The 18,200-nt window shown below is 39.7% G+C and overlaps 2 protein-coding genes across 2 annotated transcripts in view; both read right to left on the bottom strand.

Annotated features, from left to right (window-relative positions):
• LOC103771382 (cytosolic phospholipase A2 epsilon-like) overlaps positions 1 to 4,733 on the bottom strand; it is a 31,533-nt gene extending 26,800 nt beyond the window's left edge. The window contains exons 1-2 of the mRNA XM_008938675.1: positions 4,707 to 4,733; positions 2,709 to 2,781 (exon numbers count right to left, since the gene is read on the bottom strand). Of these exons, the coding sequence (XP_008936923.1) occupies positions 2,709 to 2,781; positions 4,707 to 4,733 (100 nt within the window). The remainder of the gene's footprint in view (positions 1 to 2,708; positions 2,782 to 4,706) is intronic.
• A 4,731-nt stretch (positions 4,734 to 9,464) lies between these two features.
• Positions 9,465 to 17,950, bottom strand: LOC103771381 (cytosolic phospholipase A2 epsilon-like; the record flags this gene model as incomplete). Its single annotated transcript, XM_008938674.1, has 9 exons — positions 9,465 to 9,703; positions 10,575 to 10,758; positions 12,255 to 12,421; positions 12,908 to 13,099; positions 14,276 to 14,383; positions 15,066 to 15,203; positions 15,838 to 15,952; positions 17,154 to 17,376; positions 17,814 to 17,950. Coding segments are annotated over 9 exons (1,503 nt in total), but the record flags the coding sequence as incomplete, so codon positions are not given.
• Positions 17,951 to 18,200: the final 250 nt, after the last annotated feature.

The following is an 18,200-nucleotide window of genomic DNA, read 5'->3' as shown; positions in this document are numbered from 1 at the left end:
AAAGGCTTTCTCATGCCAGCCTGAGAAGGACCAGCTTTCCTTTCCTGCTGCTAATGCAAGGCAAAGAAGAGAAAAAAGAAATGTCTGTAACTATTTAATTAACAATATAAATGTATAGACCTCCCCAAAGAATAACAACCTGAAACTAGGCCTGGTGTTTTCCTTTGACAGTGAGAAAGAGCATTTGGGTTCCTGTCGAGTGCAAACTGAGCTGGAAGATGTCAAAGTAAAATCCTTTAGTGGCCTCCAAGTGCCAAGTATTTTGGGTATGGCAATTAAATGCAAACACTGCTTTTAACTCAGGAGCCAGATCTCTGTGCCCCAGACCTCATGAGCCACAGATCTCTTGGGAGAGTGTGGCAGGGAAGAGCATGCTTCAGTGTTTGTCCTGCCCCAAATAATTAATTATAGTGTCAGGGACGTAGCATCGATCCAAATGAAATTTTGGACTAGTCTGGTATCACTATTCTTACAACTTTGGACAGGGAAAAATTAGGCAAACCCATACATACCCAGCAGAAGTTGCAACAGCTGTGTCTTGGGAGTGATATGTGCTACTCAGATTATAGTTACCTGATAACCTACAGAATGTAGGAGCAAATCAAAGTTCATGAGTAAGCCTTAGTCCCAGCAGATTTCAACACACATAAGTAGCCTAATTCTTGTTATTGTACTCACACCACGTACAAATACAACCCTTTGTCTGGTACAAAGGGAAAAGGTCAAGAGATCATGATTATAGATGATTACCACAGCTATCCTATAATAAAAAAAAAATAATTCAGTATTATATGACGTGCAAGATCCAAGGAGGAATAGACACTGTGTGTTGTGGATAACAGTCACTCTGCACAAGGAGGACACTTTAGCTGCACAGTGCCACAGCTGAAGGAAAGCAAAGTGTGCTCATTATTAACATGCAATCTTCCAAAACTACAGTCTGAGCTAATCAGACTCTGACTTCAACAAAACACCAATGGGTCTTTGCAGTTTGAATTATTTCTGTGCCATCTTTCAACTCTGTCTCTCTTCACAACTTTAAGTTGTACAGAAGTGGCAAATAAAACAAATAAATGTGAGTGGGAAATATAAACTGTTCCTAGAATATATTTTGAGCCAAACATATTTCATATGTTTATAAATATTTGAATAAATACACTGGATGAATAAATACATTCCCAAAAAAAAAAAAAAAAGAACCCTGCTTTTGAGTAAAGACTAATCCTAGGAGGGAAGTAAATATCTACAGAAATATCAATATGTAGGCCTAACTAGTTATCTTCATTTTCTTCTGAAATTATTGTTGCTACATTCAAGTGTTTCTATTAATGTGCATTGAAATGCATAGATTAGGATTCCCTAATTTGCTTTCAGATTTCCACTTCTCTCACTGCCCATAATTGCATTTCATCCTAAACCACTTTCAACTTGGTATAGGCTACAAAGTGAACTTTGCTCTACATGCCAATACCTCTCTCTTCCATGAGAGTTTTTAAACAGCTGCCTTTGAGTGTCTTCCTCTGAGGACTTCTTTCATTATTCAGTCATTAAAACCTTGCTGCACAACTGTTCTGTCAAGAATGGAAGGACTGACACATAAAGGCTCCTACTACACTCTCACATTGGTTTTCTAATGCAATGTAATGCTTTTTAATGCAATTTCATTTCTTATGATGTGTATCACACCACGTGGCATGGCTCCACTAACAAAATTAAGTCCTCTGCAGGAGCATACAGGATTGGAGCAGACACAATCTCACTGGCTCTTCTGCTGTTCCACAGGTAACTTGTTCAGTTCTCAGAGGAAATAAAATGTGGTGCTCTGTTGCATGATAAAGGAAGGCAGCTGGGATGGGGAATGGATGAGGCTGGTCCTCTCAGACCCTGGCACCTAGCACCTCTGCTTCTGGCTCTTTCCAGAAAAGACCTTCCTCCACATCTGGCTGTGGAAGCAAATCTCTAGGGACACAGTTTCATACCTGCAAGCAGGCCATCAAACATCTGCTCAGAATGAAGATACAGGATAAAGACTTTGGTCCTTTCATTGGAATGTCATTTCCAACCATTATAAAATGTTGAGGAAAAAAGAAATGTTTGTTTCCACTTCCATTCCACCAAGTCCTCAGAAACATTTCAGTAAACTTTTAACAGAAAGAAGCTGTTTGACAATAAGATATATAATGCTTCTCTTTCTTTTATATCTTTCTTTTTATATCTTTCTTTTTAAGGCAATAGAAATTCAGAGGTGACAGTTTGTATTTCAGCTGTCTCCAAAAAAATCAGACAGGTACAGAAGATGATACCAAAGCTCTCGTGTTATGCCACACAGGCTCTGGCAGCCACTCCACATCAGTGCTGGCATTTTTTGTTGAGAAGTGTAGCCTGCATCTCAATGCATCAAAACCCCAAACTGAGAATTAATAGCTGAATTTATTCAGCAAAACTAGCTCTAAAGCTTGCTAGCAGTTAAGATACTTCACAGTACACCACAGGAGACCTTTGAAATTTCCATTAATAGTAACAATCTGTAAAACAAAAGATACTATTTATGTAAAATTGTATTCTAAGCTTAGTACAGATTCAAATATGCACCAATATTTGAAGAGCCATGGTGACACTTCATACACAGATACAGGTTAAAGTGCTTATTTACATTCTCTGCTTTCAGAAACAAACTGCAAACCACAAGGAAAGACTGTGATACTCACACAGATCTGCCTTTCTCAGGTTTCTCATTCTTACGACTTTCACAGAGAGTGAACAGCATGGACATTCTTCAATCTGCAGAAAAAGGACAAAGTTATTACCTACATTAATATGAAATTGTTTCTGCTTCATAAGCATGCCCTCCCATAACTGCCTGGTGCAATTTCCAGAGCCGTGCTGCAAGTTTGGATAATGAACTACTCGCACTGCTTTGGAAGTTAAAAGCATGTCCATGGAGAGTTATAAAAAGAAAAGAGGCAGAAAAAGAGGAAACGCTCCTCTGTATTTATGTCACTGGTGGAAGAAATAACAGCAAAATGGATAAGACAGTAAAACGGTTTCAAATAATGTTTGCATTACATAACAGGACATTTTCATTTAAAAGACAACTTGTCAACAATTAAGCTAGAAAAATAAGTTAGCAAAGAGACTGTGCATGAGAAGCACCTCCATTAATCATCTGTGAACGAAGTCAAAAGAAGTTTCATTCTCTTGAACAGTTGAAATTTCATACAGAAAAGAGGTGTTCTCTTCAGATCATTTTATTCAGAAAAAAAAAAAAACCAAAACACCAACTTTCAATTTAAAATCTTTACCAGAAACGTTTCCCAGAAATTACAAAGAGCAAATACATGGAAGGTTGTAAGGTGATCAGTTGTTGTGGTCAGGATGAGGAGAATAAGGAGGAACAAAGAACTGCTAGGAAACAGAAACAATCCATGGTAAAACATATAACCACAAAGCTGTGGATTTCAGCATCTTAGATATATTCAAAAGCATCATGAGCCCAGAGGAAAATGAGACTGGTCAGTGAGTGAAGCACCATCAGCATAAATGTAGCAGACCCTACATGAAAGTCAACAATTTAAGAAGAGTTTTTAATGAAACTTCCCCAGCCAAAGCAGATGCTGGATATTTGCATAAAGGATCATCAGCTGTAATGTCAAGCACTGAGGGAAAGACAAATAACTAAACACAATCCAAACACATCATTAATTCTTGCAGATTTCAGTACCTGAAACTTCAGCTATTGCTTCACTGGAAGTCATTGCCTAATCCCTCTCCCACTCTCTACTAATAAATTAACTCCATTAAATTCCTTTAGAAGGATTATGTCACTCTGCTTCTTTTTCCGTTCAGGAACTGACCCAGCTGGGAAGTCGGATACAAACTCCCCTATCGCTCTTGAATGATGATAATCCCACCTTATTTTATGTCTCACTCCAAAACAGAAGGGTGAGTTTAAATGTCTTCTGCCTGGATTCATGTTCTGGATGGAATAGTTTTCCTGCTTTCCCATCATTTCCAGTTTTACTCTTTCTTTTACTATTTCTTAAGCCATGGGGATTCCACATTTGAGGTCTCCAACCATAATGCACACTCACACTAAGACACATCCATGTTATGGAGAGAAGCTCTATAATCTCCATTTTGCAGCAGGGTAGGGGGCAGGAAGATTAAATAACTTGCTCATAGTCAAACAGCAGGCTAATTTCAGAGCTGAGAAGAGGACAGAGTATGTTGGCTCAGTGGAGCCAAACAGGCTGTCTTAGGGGTTTCCCTCCTGGCTACATTCCACAAAAAAAAGTCATTTATGAAAGGTCTTCTCAGAGATTATGGACAAAGGCAGATTGAAATTTTCTTGGGTCAAATGTCAAACAAGGACCATCTCTGCATCCATGATTATTCACTGGTTTTAATCAGCATGTTCCTGTGTTCACTACCAGGTGGCAGCTATCTGGGCACAATATGTGACTATATCCATAGCTGGTAAACACTGCAGAAGAGCCCAACTTACATAATGCTTGCATCAAACCACAGATTCAGCCCAAATATCAGCAAAAGCCATTGGTCATCCTGACAGAAATAAGTAAATACATGCATGAATTCAGACTGACAGCTCCCAAATCCTCTTCTAGGCAGCAGAGTCCCAGTCACAAACCCACCTCAGGTCACCTCGAGCCTTTAAAGAATTAAGATCTGAATTTTCTTACTCTTACCTCATGAGCACTCCAGTATGATCCCATGGTGCTCCCAGCTGCATACAAGGCAGATCCCGATGTAACTCCCTGTGAGAGGCAAGAGCTGGTAGTGACTCACAAAGTAGCTCTGCAGACTTTAAGGAGGCACCTGCCAAGGAGCAAGGGGTTTATCCATGCTCCACCTTCCTCCTTGCATGAAAGGGAAAGTGTGAAGAGAGAAGGGGAGGGAATTTGCCGAGTTTATTTGATTATTTGGTGTTTGTTTAAAACACCAGAGGTGTGTGCTGGGGAAAGGCTGTACACACCAAGGTGTCAAGAACTATTAGCACTTGAAGATAAGGGTGTGATAACACAGAACACTTATGCATGGATCTCTATGAGCTGGCAGCCTCAGCTATGCACAGATCAAAGAAGATAACAGCTTCCACCTGTAGGCTGGAGGAAAACAGAGCTCTACAGCACTTCAATCAACAACCCAAAGTATTATGGATGAAATGACTTTAAAAGACCTCTTTCAACAGATTTTTATTGCTATTTCTCTTTCTTGTAGGTAGAGGGGGTTGAGTTGCTTGCTGGTAGATGTTTCCCCAGTTTTGTTCAAATGCTTTTCAAACAGATTTGTGTTTTCCTGTTTCCAGAATCCTTCCACAAACATAAGACTTCTGAATAATCCAAGACAAAAAGAAATTATCTTCCAAATTAGGGCATACATTGATTCCTCTTAAATGCTAACACCTACACGTTTTAAACACAATGCAGTGCCATCAAATTATGATATAAAAATGACACCAAAGTTTTGTATTTTCTGGCAGAAAAGCATACAGCAGCAGATACACAGATGAGTAGTCCTGGCACAGGCCCAGCTACCAACATGGCCAGATGTTGGATGTGAAATGACCACCTGAGAAGTGCAGGAGGTGATACTATACACTCACAGCACCCACAACTTGTCTTCCCCTTCCAGAGACACACATCAGTAAATGGCATAATAAAGTAATTTATGGCCTTACAGCTTCTCACTGAATGGAAACTACCTTAGACATCAACCATTTTAGGATTAGAAATACACCCTCAGCACCCTGATGATTAAAGATATGTGAAGTGACACTAGATTAAATTCCCCTTACATTGTGTTCAGCAAAAATAAGATCCTCTCCCAATCAGGCCAGAAGCCTTGGCTGCTTAGAACTGAGAAAACTGATCTAAAAGTGGCAATACACCCTCAGCACCCTGATGATTAAAGATATGTGAAGTGACACTAGATTAAATTCCCCTTACACTGTGTTCAGCAAATACGAGACCCCCCCAATCAGGCAAGAAGCTTCGGCTGCTTAGAACTGAGAAAACTGATCAAAAAGTGGCTAAACCTGGATGGTTCTTTTAGCTTCTGTAGCAGCTAATTGGATGCTTCATAAGCCATTTCCCTGAGAAAGTCAGACTTGGGGATGAAGGGCTGTGGAAGAAGACATTGCTCACAGGCTTCAGAAAAACAAAGAAAACAAACTAACCAACAAAAATAACAAAAGAAACAAAGCCTGAAATAAATAAGCCTCAACAAAACACAACTCTAACTAAACACTGAGTAGTTGTGGTGGTTTGACCCTGGCTGGACATAAGGTGCCCTCCAAAGCCACTCTATCACCCCCCATTCTCAGCTGGACAGGGGAGAAAAATTTTAAAGATTCATGGGTTAGGATAATGACACAGAAAGATCACTCACTAATTACCATCATGAGCAAAAGAGACTTGACTCGGGGAAATTAATTCACTACCAATCAAATTAGAGTAACGTAATTAGAAATAAAAACTAACTCTTGGGACACCTTCACCTCACCCCTCCCTTCTTCTCAGGCTTAATGCTACTCCACATTTTCTCTACCTTGTCCATGCCAGCTACAAAGGGGGATGGAGAATGGGGGTTGCAACTAGTTCCTTCCAAGTTCTCTCTGCTGCTCCTTCCTCCTCAGGGGGAGGACTCCTCACACTCTTCTCCTGCTCCAGTCTAGGATCCCTCCCACAGGCAGCAGTTCTCCACCAACTGCTCCAGCACAGGTCCCTTCCACAGGGTATAGTCCTTCAGGAACAGACTGCTCCAATGTGGGTCCCCCCTGAGGTCACAAGTTTTGTCAGCAAACCTGCTCCAGCATAGGCTCCTCTCTCCACAGGTCTTTCCAGGAGCCTGCTCCCATGCAGGCTTTGCACAGGGTCACAGCCTCCTACTCTGGGCACCCACCTACTCTGTTGTGGAGACCTCCAAGAGCTGCAGGGGGACAACTTGCCTCACCATGGTCTTCACCACAAGCTACAGAGGAATCTCTGCTCCAGTGCCTGGAGCACCTCCTCCCTCTCTTTCTTCACTGCCCTTGGCGTCTGCAGGGTGGTTTCTCTTAGATATTCTCACTCTTCTCTGTGGATGCAATTACATGAAGCTTTTTTCTCCATTCTTAAATATATTATCCCAGAGGTACTACCACTGTCACTGATGGGCTCAGCTTTGGCCAGCAGTGGCTCTGTCTTGGAGACAGCTGGCATTGGCTCTGCTGGATGTGGGGGAAGCTTCCAGCAGCTCCTCACAGAAGCCACCCCTTTAGCCCTCCTGCTACCAATGCTTTCCCATGTAATCCAAATAATCCTGATAAAAAATTATCCCCAACAAGGGCCAACAGCTGAAAAGTGAAACTGAGCCAGAGTACCTCAGGGAGCCCTCAGACTTTGCAAAGCTGATGCAATACCCAGAGCTTTGCAGTAGCAGGAGGACTCTGACAAATATGATGACACCCTCCCTGGCAGGTATTAAGGATTCAGCCACAATGCTCATTTTGGAAGCGTGGGTACCTTAGTTTGAGTTTGCCAGTGGCTTCTTGGATAAACCAGTGGACAAGATTTTAGAAGATAAGGCTGAAATTTTCTGTGTGCCTTGTTGGGAAATTTATGAAGAGAAAAATCTCTCCTGTAGCTCTTGTCTGCTTCTTTTAGGCCAGGCTACACAAGGAGATGGGGAACTCCTGTAAGTCTCATCCTGGCTGGCCTTTGACAAACTCCCAGCTGCCAGCACCTGCCTTTCTTTCACAATGCTTCCATGGGACTGTGACCAAAAAGACAGCAAAAACTAACTTCTTAAAGCTCCAGCTCTAGAAAAGAGCTCCTGTCTCCCTTCACTAACTCAAGTATGAGGAAGAAATCATGCTAGAAACAGAAGCTACATGTGTCTCTCTGCCATGCCTTTCTTGGCCTTTAGTGTGTTTGTGTAGGTTCCTTTCTTCTCAAAATATCTGGGCTTTTCATTTTACTTTATTTATTTTTTAAATCTGAACAGTTAACATTTTTTCCTAATATCTGAAAAACTCCAAAGGAGCAGAAGATTTACTTATGAAATGTCCCATTAGCTGAAAAGGAATAAATGCAAGATATTTATTCTCCTGTCCATCCACATTCAGAGTGCTGTGTTGGTTGATCAACATCCATGCTTTAGTAGACAAGACTCCTGCTTCTTGGGAATGACACAAAACTGTTTCCTGCACTACAAACCATTCTCCTGTAGAGCTTGAAGAGAAGTGCTGCTTTTTGATAGCAGATTGCTCATCAGGTCCTTTATTAGAGGTATGCAGGCATCATTTAGTGCATTCCCAGGATGGGCATTTCTTCTGCTGCTCTTTGGCAACTGCACTGAGAGCTGTTATGGTTTTGTGTGTATAAATCAACATTTCCCCCTCATTCACTGCATTTCAATGTACTTACCAAATAACTAGTTAGACTGCAGCAATCACATAATCTTAATTTGTACTAGCATACCTAGCTGTCATATTTTACATTTTATGGTTGTTTAACAAGATGCAGTGAACAGAATATTGGTATCTTAGTCCACTTCTGCTGTGTGATTCTGTGTGTGGAATTAGCACACCCCCTGCAATCCCTTGCACATGCTACCTCTTCTATAACATGCTATCCTGTAATACTTCAAGTGCACAAGCCCCAGATGGTACTGAAGCAAAATTGCATTCTGGGGAGACAACTGCAGCACATGTGCATGATATAAGACAGGACAGAGTTGATTGTGAGAGGAAATGACAAAGGTCCTTCAGAAAAAATTTCTAAGGTTGATTTAATTGTTAAGAATAGAGGTCATCAAAGACCTAAAAGGCTACCCATGTGTACATTCATAACCCAATACAAGTTTGAAAAATCAAATATCCTTCATAAGATATATATATATATTTTATATATATTTTTCACAACAGTTCATGACAAAAAAAAGCACATGAGAAACAAAATTCTTAAAAGGTAGAACACCATTTAATTCAAGTTAATAAAATGAAGTAAAATTTTTTAAATTGATACTGCGTGGTCACCACCTTCTGTATCTGAAGAGGGCTTTATAGGTTTGCTATCAATGGTCCCAAAGGAATGCCACAATATTTTGCAGATGAAAAAATACTAACGACTAACCACCAAGACAATAAGAAATTTTGGAGGTAGAGAGATCAAACTATTTTTCCTGTCACATACAACCAAATCTTCATCTCTTGAGCATCACAGTGAGATGGTGTCGACAACACAGACTGCTGTGTTTGGTGTCACAACTCCAGATCAAAAAGCAGCTACTGCTTAGTCAACCAAACCATATGGCTTTGAAACAAATACTTCAAGTTTTCCTTTTTGAGAAGGTTGCTTAGTTAGAAAGAGATGGCTTCTGCCAAGAACAGTGAAGTAGCTATTGCATAGGTGCTGTCATGGTATTTGTCACTAAGTATTTCCTTAGTGAGAGGAGAAAGCTGCTCAAGCAGAGGACTGTGCTTGTGCCACTGGCTGGCTCAGGGCTTGTTTCTTCCGTGCCACAGCCGTGCGCAAGGCCTGGAGAATCATGTTCTCGTTGTTCATGATGTTGTAATTAGTCAACTTCAGGAGCTTGTTGAAATCTTCTGCTTTCAGCGAGACCTCCCTCGTGGAGTATGGAGAGCAGAAACTGGAGAGATCAACCTTGCCCTGTTCCATTTCTGCAGCACTGCGTGACATGCCTGCCAAGGGAAAAAAGGAAGGTGTTTTCATAGGCCCTGCAAATTACTGTACTCTCACAGTCTGTGTCAAGAATAATCTAGAGAGGTCACAGATGCAATTGCTGTGAAGAAAAGTTCAGTGGTATGATCTCTAAAAAAATTTGCTTCTGCAGAAAGTCTGTTGAGATTAATAAAAATGAAGTGTCACTAAACATCATTCCATTGCAACCAGCACCTTCTGCTGGTCACCTCATGGTACATCATTTTATGTGATCACAGGTGCTCAAAACTTACTCTGGGGGTTCATGAGTAAAATACATACTAAAGGTAAAAGGAATAAGGAAATATATAGTACAGGAGGAAGCAGAGTATTAGTAGCCTTGGGAACTACCATAAAAGCAAAGCCTGAATCTCAAATACTGGCCCAAAGGACACAGTGACAGTATTAGTTTATGTACCATTGCTCTGATTTTCCAGCACATAAAACCAACCCATCAAACAGTCCAAACAGAAAGCACAGCTCAAACAGAATGTTCCATAGATCCTAGATCCATATGTTCCCAGATCATAGATCCTAGATCTGACTGCTATAAAACTACATAATCTGAAAAATACACTCTAAAGTAAGCTTTTGGAAGAAGAAATTAATTCTCATTCCTATACTTGAGGAACATTTCTCTTTCACTGACTTGCACCAAGACTCAGACTAAAATCATGCACAAGATTTCACCTGATTTTGCAAACAGTTTGCATCACCCCATTTTGCAATGTATTCACCAGTAGGAACAAGCAAACAAACAAAGGACTTTTGTGTTAGCGTAAGGAAAAAAAAAAAAGAGGGAGTGAGGAAGTTCACTGGATCAATAGAAGTAGGTGGGTACTGTTAACTTACCAGGTGCTACGTATCTCTGGAAAGTGTCATTTACTAATGGAAAGTAAAGCAGCAGAGGGGCTCCTGGGGTGTCTGCCCCATCAAACATGTAGCACTCCTTCAGGTTGTTCTCATCGTCCTTCAGCGCAATGCTGGGAAATGGAATTCCCTGCTGGGAGAAGTATCTGCAAGTCTGCTCCAGGGGCTGGTCACGGCACAACAGCATAAGGAAAGGAAAAGATATCCAAGATCAGGCTGCTGCTAAAGCCCATTAATTCATGCCAAGTTGCACAAAAGGGACTGATACTAGTAAACAGACTTTAATAATGTAAAAACCTGCAGCCCCAGGGATTGTTTTTCTCTTGCCTGAGGAGCTATTTGGAAACAGTCTTACAGAAAAACACCTAATATCAAGCTGCTAAAGAGGGTTTACGTGTGTACCAAGGCACATCTCTAAAATGGGAACACAAGATAGGAACAGAACAAATTCATTCAAAGCATGCTACAGAGCATCATTAATTAAAGGAGAACTAAGTCAGAAAAACATAGATCTAAACAAAACTAAATTTGCAGTTCAAGACAGTAAGATTCACAGTAACATCACCTGCTTATACAGCAGCACAACTTGTGAGTTGACCTCAATTGGCTTCAACATTTTGAGGCCAATTTATCCATTTCTATAACTTTGAATTTTAGAAATAGTATGATATTTTTGACCTCAAAATATAGCAATAAAAGCGTTCATCAGAAAGATCATTTGTAATGACCGACTGTTAAATTATTTAACAAACACTGAAGCATCACCTCAATTTGTTTGAATTAAATGTTTTCAAAAGACTTCAGCGTACAAGAAACAAATGTAATGCAAATCATCACTTACACTCTTTTTCAGCTACAGTACATAGACAAATATTTTTAACACATGAAGTATTGTCCACTTGAAAAAGAGACAGAATCTTAACCAATGAACTTTTGTGTTTTCTGTGGTGCCCTTCAGGGACAGGTTTAAAATTACACAACTACATTTTGAAGTCAAAATCTGTCTTTTTATGTGGTGAATTCCACTTTCACAATCTATACAACCATTTTAAAATCAGATTTATGCAAGCATAATAAATGCATTTGATATCTTGCTTCCAAACCACTATTTAAGGAGAAAATTTGTGTTTCTTAAAAGAGATAAAAAGAAATATGAAGAAATGCTTCACTCACTAGGTTGCTCTTGGAGAGCTAGAAAAACATATATTAAAATTAAAAGACAAATCAAATTTAGGAATTTAAGGAAAATGAAGATTAAATTCAGCATCTGAATCACAAAGTTTTCCCAAAAATTTTTGTCCTGTTAAATCTTACATATGATTGCAACAGGAGTTGCAGCTCAGTCATCATAACTTCACTGTGTCACTCAGAATAAGAATGGAAATTTCAACAGGGGAAAATATTTGTTCTCAAACTTCTTTTGAAATAGCCCCAAGTGCTTCCCCAATGAAATTCAGAGTGTTGGAAACACCGTGTTACTAAATTCCACTAAGTTCCAAGTTTTAAAGACACCTGTCTGAAAGTTGTGGGAAAAAAGGGAAAAGCCATTACTAAACAGAGGCAGTTTTGAGACTTAGAATCATAGAATCATTAAAGTTGGAAAAGACCTTCAAGATTATCAAGTCCAACCATCAACCCAACGCTACCATGACCACTTCTCACCTGGGTCTGTGATCCACCAGTATAGTTTAAGTGTATGATGACGTCCACTTTCCGCTCTGGTCTCATAAGGGGTGGGCAGCTCGTTTCAAAGAAGAAAGCTGCATCCACCAACTCCAAGTGCTCCGAGTTGTCTCTCAGGTCATTAGGAGAGCTGTCTAGCAAAGTGTCTGAAGGAGTAAAAGATTCAGAGCTATTAGGAAACAGCAGAAAGACATCCCTCAAGTTAAAAAGTAAAAGTAAGGTGAGCTTTCTTCCTATCCAAGATTTTCCCTTTGCTTTAGGATAGTGTGCAGCAATCCTAAAGCTTCTTTCAGCCTCTCTACTCATGTTTTGTTGGGGTTTCCAAAGCCATGAACTGCACCAAACTCTAGGCAGGTGTTCTATATGTGCAGAGCCTCATGCCAGTGATTTTCATCCTAGTGAGGACTTTCATTACTGAACATCCCAAAATTCGAATAGTTGTGTTACTTACTGGAAGCAAGAGATGTGAGGAGTTACTTTATTCTTCCTCCTCTCCTCTTAGCAAGCACTAACAACTAACCACAAGAGCCACTCTGCCCTCCTCAGGATGTACAAACACCAGCCACTAAACCCCAGCCCCTGCCCCCTCCTTGCTGACGGCTGAGGCATGTAGGCAGGAGAGCTGTCCACACCTTTCCATTTTGTGAAATGCTCCTGCTGGATGTACTCGTTGTGCATCTGGAAGCCCCTCAGGAAGTTGTGGTACTTGGAGACAGCAGGGCGGTCGGTCAGGATATCCCGTAGAGCCGTGGAGAGGCCACTCGTGGGGGTGAACATGGATGTAGCCATCTCATACGGCTTCTCAGGCAAGTCTGGTTGTTCCTCTAGAGACACATGGCATAAATGGGACACAACTGAGTTATGACCACAACTGAAAGGAGGCTAGGTGCAAATTGGAGAAAAGATCAACAACTCTTCTCTACTAATAGTAATCTTGTAATTAAGAGCTCTCAGCACTGTTATTTTTCCCTAGGGTCTGCTCTGAGTATCAGTTAATTTTGTGACAAAAATATAAGCTTATTTTGTTTTCTAAACACTCATTGACTATATATGACTAAAGGAGCATTTTTTTCTCATAAAATGATGTGATTTTGGTAGATATTAATGCAATTCACTTTTCCAAGAAAACAAAAAAACAGGGGAAAAATAATTACTTATACATTTGAGGGGATTACTTCTTTTCTATTCCATGTAGGTTAAATATGAAAATCAATGCGTATTTTGGAAAGAACAGGAATATTTGAACATTTTAATTTTCAAATGAAATTATTTTACTTTTAAAACAATGGTTTACTCAATTTAGTTCAGGTGTGGCCAGTAGGAATCAACGGAAATTCACAAATTATTTATATAAAATAAAATATAAGAGTTTGAGTTGGCTTGGTTTCATTTTGTTTCTCAAAAACAAAGTCCAACGAAATGTGACCCAAGTCTGTTCACTATGAAATCACTGGCTTTGCTTGAATTTTAACAAGAAGGTGCTAATGAGTATTTTCAAGAAATGACCTTTCAGTGTATAGTTGCCTCTCTCAGCTGGTGTTATAGAGCTCCACTAGATTGACTTCCTTTGAACTCCACTAAATCTTTCAGTTAATTCAGATATTGAGGGAGGTATGTACTGTGCAAGGTAAATAGTATATAGAAAGTAAAGACTCAAGCTTCTGTCTGGTTAACACATAATTGATATGAGGTTTGCCAGAAGTTCTTCTCTCCAAGCTTTTCAAACACAGCACTTTAGGGACCATGTTATATATCCATCCCTGTCTCCTTTCCATTCAGTCTCTCCAATGGTGCCTTTCCTTCTAAGAACAATCTCACTATTTAAGCAAAGCACTGGCTATTCAGTAAAATCAAATAGCTCAGTTTTCTCTGTGCCTCCTATATCCTGAGGCTGAGAGTACCAGGATGACCAAAAAGAAAAAAAAATGTGATCACAGTTACCCTGTATCAGAGAGTCTTGGAGGAGGGAGGCTGTAAATCAAAGAGTACATGAGATTTACCTATTTCAGTCACTTTGTCTTGAGTCCACCTGTGCCAGAAGTCCTCTGAATTGTCAGCTGCATGCCAGGCATCCAAGAGGTTTTTGGAGAAGATACTACTCCACATTCCTAGGAAGTGGGAGAGGTATAAGTATTGATGAGTTAAACACAAGGGAGTTCTCATAAAAACTGCTTTCTGCTCCTTCCACAGCTCTTCTCTAACATTTTTTTTTTTTATTTCTATCCAATTTTTCCATAATTCCAGACACCTATTTCAGTGACAGAGCTGATTCAGAAGTCAAACTTATTTCAGAAAAATTTTCAAAGTATTTTCCCTTCTGCCATGTTTTACCTGGAACATTATTTTCGTTTGAGAAATTTTTACATTATCATTTTCCTATTTTAATTTCCTTTTTCCTTTGATAAAGAAATATTTTCAGTCAGCCCCTTCTCCGATTCTCCTCTCTCTCATACTGTTTATTTCTTCCCAACGTTTCCTTCAGCTTATGTGAAGTCTCATAGATTCCCAACTTCAAAATCTTTTGCTAGCTAATTACGATGCTTCAAAAACATTTATAAAGGTCCATAACAACTTCTTTGTAATTTTGGTTTCATTTTATCTTAGTCCAAATGATAAAACCACCTTTTCTAGCAAGGGGAGCTGAGTGAGTCTCAGGGACATGCTGAATTTCAGCTGACTGACCCAGTACCTCTACTGCCATATGCAGAACCACAGGTTTCTGAGGACTCATTTCCAGAACCATTAGTGTTTGTATTAAAATCCTGTCACTGCCCCAGGCTGGTGAGTCACCTTGCATGAAGCAGATGCGGGACTCGGGGAGCTTCTTCATCAGGCGCCCCATGAAGAACTCGCTGCCAAAATCCTCCGCACGAATGAAGGCGCCGTACTTCAGGAAGCCCACCTCGTAGGGTGTGAACTCCACCCACTCTGCCAACACACACACACCCAAAATGTTATCTCTGCTACAAACAACGATCAACCCACCAGATGTGGAATCAGCCTTTCAGGCATCAGCCCTCACAGGCTTAGCCTGTGCCCTGAGCAAACCCTGCTGACAGCTGCTGCTGAACTTTTTTGAACCACCTATCACACCATCCACGGGCTCGTGAAAGAGCCATGCCAGGGCTCAGGGAAAAATTAAATACTTCCTTTTTTTCCAGCAAATGGAAAGTTTTCTCATAGAAGGTGGTCTAGAACATGGATTGACTTCTGTTACTTTTATTGCCTTTAGCCCACGATGAAAAATATACATTGAGCAAACTTCAAACTCCAGTGAATCACTTTCTTTAAGAATTCATAGTGTTTCTGAGACAGTGTCACAGATCTATGCTGTGTTACTAGTCTGAAGTTAATGTGTGAATATGCACACTCACATGCCAGGAGATCTTACAAAATATTGAACTGTTGGTGTCACTCCTGTTGCTGCCCAGTTACTCTTTAGATCTCTGAACAGGACTTCTCCTGGCTTGGAGTGAGAATTTAAACCAATTCATCATTATTTACAGTGTCCCAAATGCTTTATGTCCCCAGATAAAGCTCTTTCCTGAAACTGAAACTTTACCTCTAAAATCTTTGGTGGCAACTTTGTCCTTGACATTGAGGGCGAGGTAGATGGGCAGGGGGTTCTGACCCTGATTCACTGCCCGACGTTGATCAGAAAGTCTGTGGTGGCATTTCTGGATTTGACACAAAACAAAACAAAAAAACAACTCCAGCCAAACAGTTAACTAATAAATTCCTTATAAAGTCAGAATATGAGACATGGTTTTCCTGAATTTCCTCCTAAATTTACTTTCTTGTGCTTGAATTACAGAGGGCAATAAAATTATGGGAACAGCAATAATTGTTAACATAACCAGCCCTGCTCTATATTCAGTATAGAATGACAGTAATGTGTTGCTTCACATGCTATTCTAACTTTGCATTGTTAAATGTAAGTGAAAAAATAGGGTAGATTTGGGTAGTTTAGCTGTTTTCACCTGCTTCATCTATTAAAAATAAGAGTTCTTCAAGGTAGCATGTTAATGACCCTTCTAAACAAGATTATTAATTTTTTTTAAAATAAAGTGGAAGTTAACATCCACAGAGGAAAAATCCTTGAGCTGTCCAAACTTAACAACTCATCTTACAAATGAAATAAAGATTTTGAGTGTATTTCAGCCAAATTAAATTCTAGCAAATTTTGCTATGTTGCATTGAGGCCAGAAATACAACATGAAATAGGAATTGACATGAGAGTATTTCATTCTATCTGTTTCACCTAGACAAAATGTAAACCATGTTTACAGGATTTTAAAATAAAATAGTTATTAGTTTACAACATAGAAAGTTTTTTTTGGTGTCATTACAACAAAATTAGGAATAGGAGGTCCTGAGAAATCAAATCCAGAGCAGCTGAAGAGCAGCTGCAAAATCACAGCTTCTGTGAGATTTGTGATAAATAACATCTAAGAATAAATAAATAACCATAAATAACATCTAAGAATCTAAAAGAAATTTACAGGTACAATGTTAAATAGCATGCTGGTTACTTCAGAGCTAATCTGAGCATTGCTATGTTACATTCAATCACACTTTAGGTTCCATTGTAGACATAGACTGTATCTCCCAGTTATTAATGTAAATAAGTGGTGTTCTGCCTATATACGAAGTATAGTCTTATTGAGGTGTCTCTTCCTAGCATTCTAACTTCTTGTAATTCTTACAAAGATCAAGTCACCAACTTTATGAAAAGAAAGACGTAAATAAGTGGTGTTCTGCCTATATACCAAGCATAGTCTTATTGGCTGGGTGTCTCTTCCTAGCATTCTAATTTCTTGTAATTCTTCCAAAGATCAAGTCACCAACTTTATGAGAAGAAAGATGTATTGACTTTACCCCATCATTTAACATGGATTCAATCATGAGCCCCCACAGATCAATAAAAGATGTTTTATGTCCTGCTTGGGTCCTCTGGCTCAGCTCTCTGTAATAATTCCTCAGACTTCTCAAGCAAAAAGCTCCCATCTTGCACTTGGCAGCTTGCTTCCGAGCTTCGATAATTATTTCTCCAAGATCCTTGCGTGACCAATCAGCATCTTCATAGAGCTTTGTCATTGTCCTGCAAGGCAGGAAATAGCACTTGGTTTTTGTTTTGTTTTGTTTTGTTTTTATCTTTAAATTACTCTTTTTGAGCTTACTTTGAGCAGAAACTCAAATCTAAAGGCAATCAATCAAAAACCACTTGATCTGGGATCGCACACAAGCAGCTCCACCACTTGTCTATGCTATTTCTGAGCAACAGTAAATAACCATAAAGGATCATTTTCATAGGATTAAGGATGCTTCCACTTCCAGTGCAGTCTCATGTTTTGGTTAGGGATAGGTTACTTTGGTGACACCAAATGTATGATGCACAACAAGCCTTTCATGGGTGACCCTGGCTTTCACAGACCAAAAATGGAAGCAACCATTAAAACCCTAGACAAAAAACCCTAGACAAAGCATGGGGTTTTCTTAATACAACTTCCAAACAATAGTATGCAAATGACTCCTCACCATGTCGTGCCAGATGAGCCACTGATATATGAAACACAATCCAAAACACGCAACTTTTGAAGACCCAAAATGCTGCCATACATGGCAGTGAGTGCTCTTATCCCACACCCTGCTGTGGTCACAGCCACTATAGGCACCTGTTCAACACAAAAAAGGGCAGAAAGCTCAAGTGGAAAAGTGGCATGAAGACACATCCATGTCAAAAGACAACAGACATGCACAAGTAACATGCAGACACTAGTAAAATAAAACACATAGATGACAGATAAAGCAACATTACTCTATGAGTTATAAAGTTGCTGGATGTCTCCATGGGATATACAAAATGATCTTGGTACTTTGGGGAAGATTTTTGACAAACCGAGACCAAACTCATTGATTTGAAGC

Source organism: Merops nubicus, unplaced genomic scaffold (assembly GCF_000691845.1).
Source record: "Merops nubicus isolate BGI_N331 unplaced genomic scaffold, ASM69184v1 scaffold2824, whole genome shotgun sequence".
NCBI classification, from domain to species: Eukaryota; Metazoa; Chordata; class Aves; order Coraciiformes; family Meropidae; genus Merops; species Merops nubicus.
This window is presented reverse-complemented; position numbering and strand designations above follow the sequence as displayed.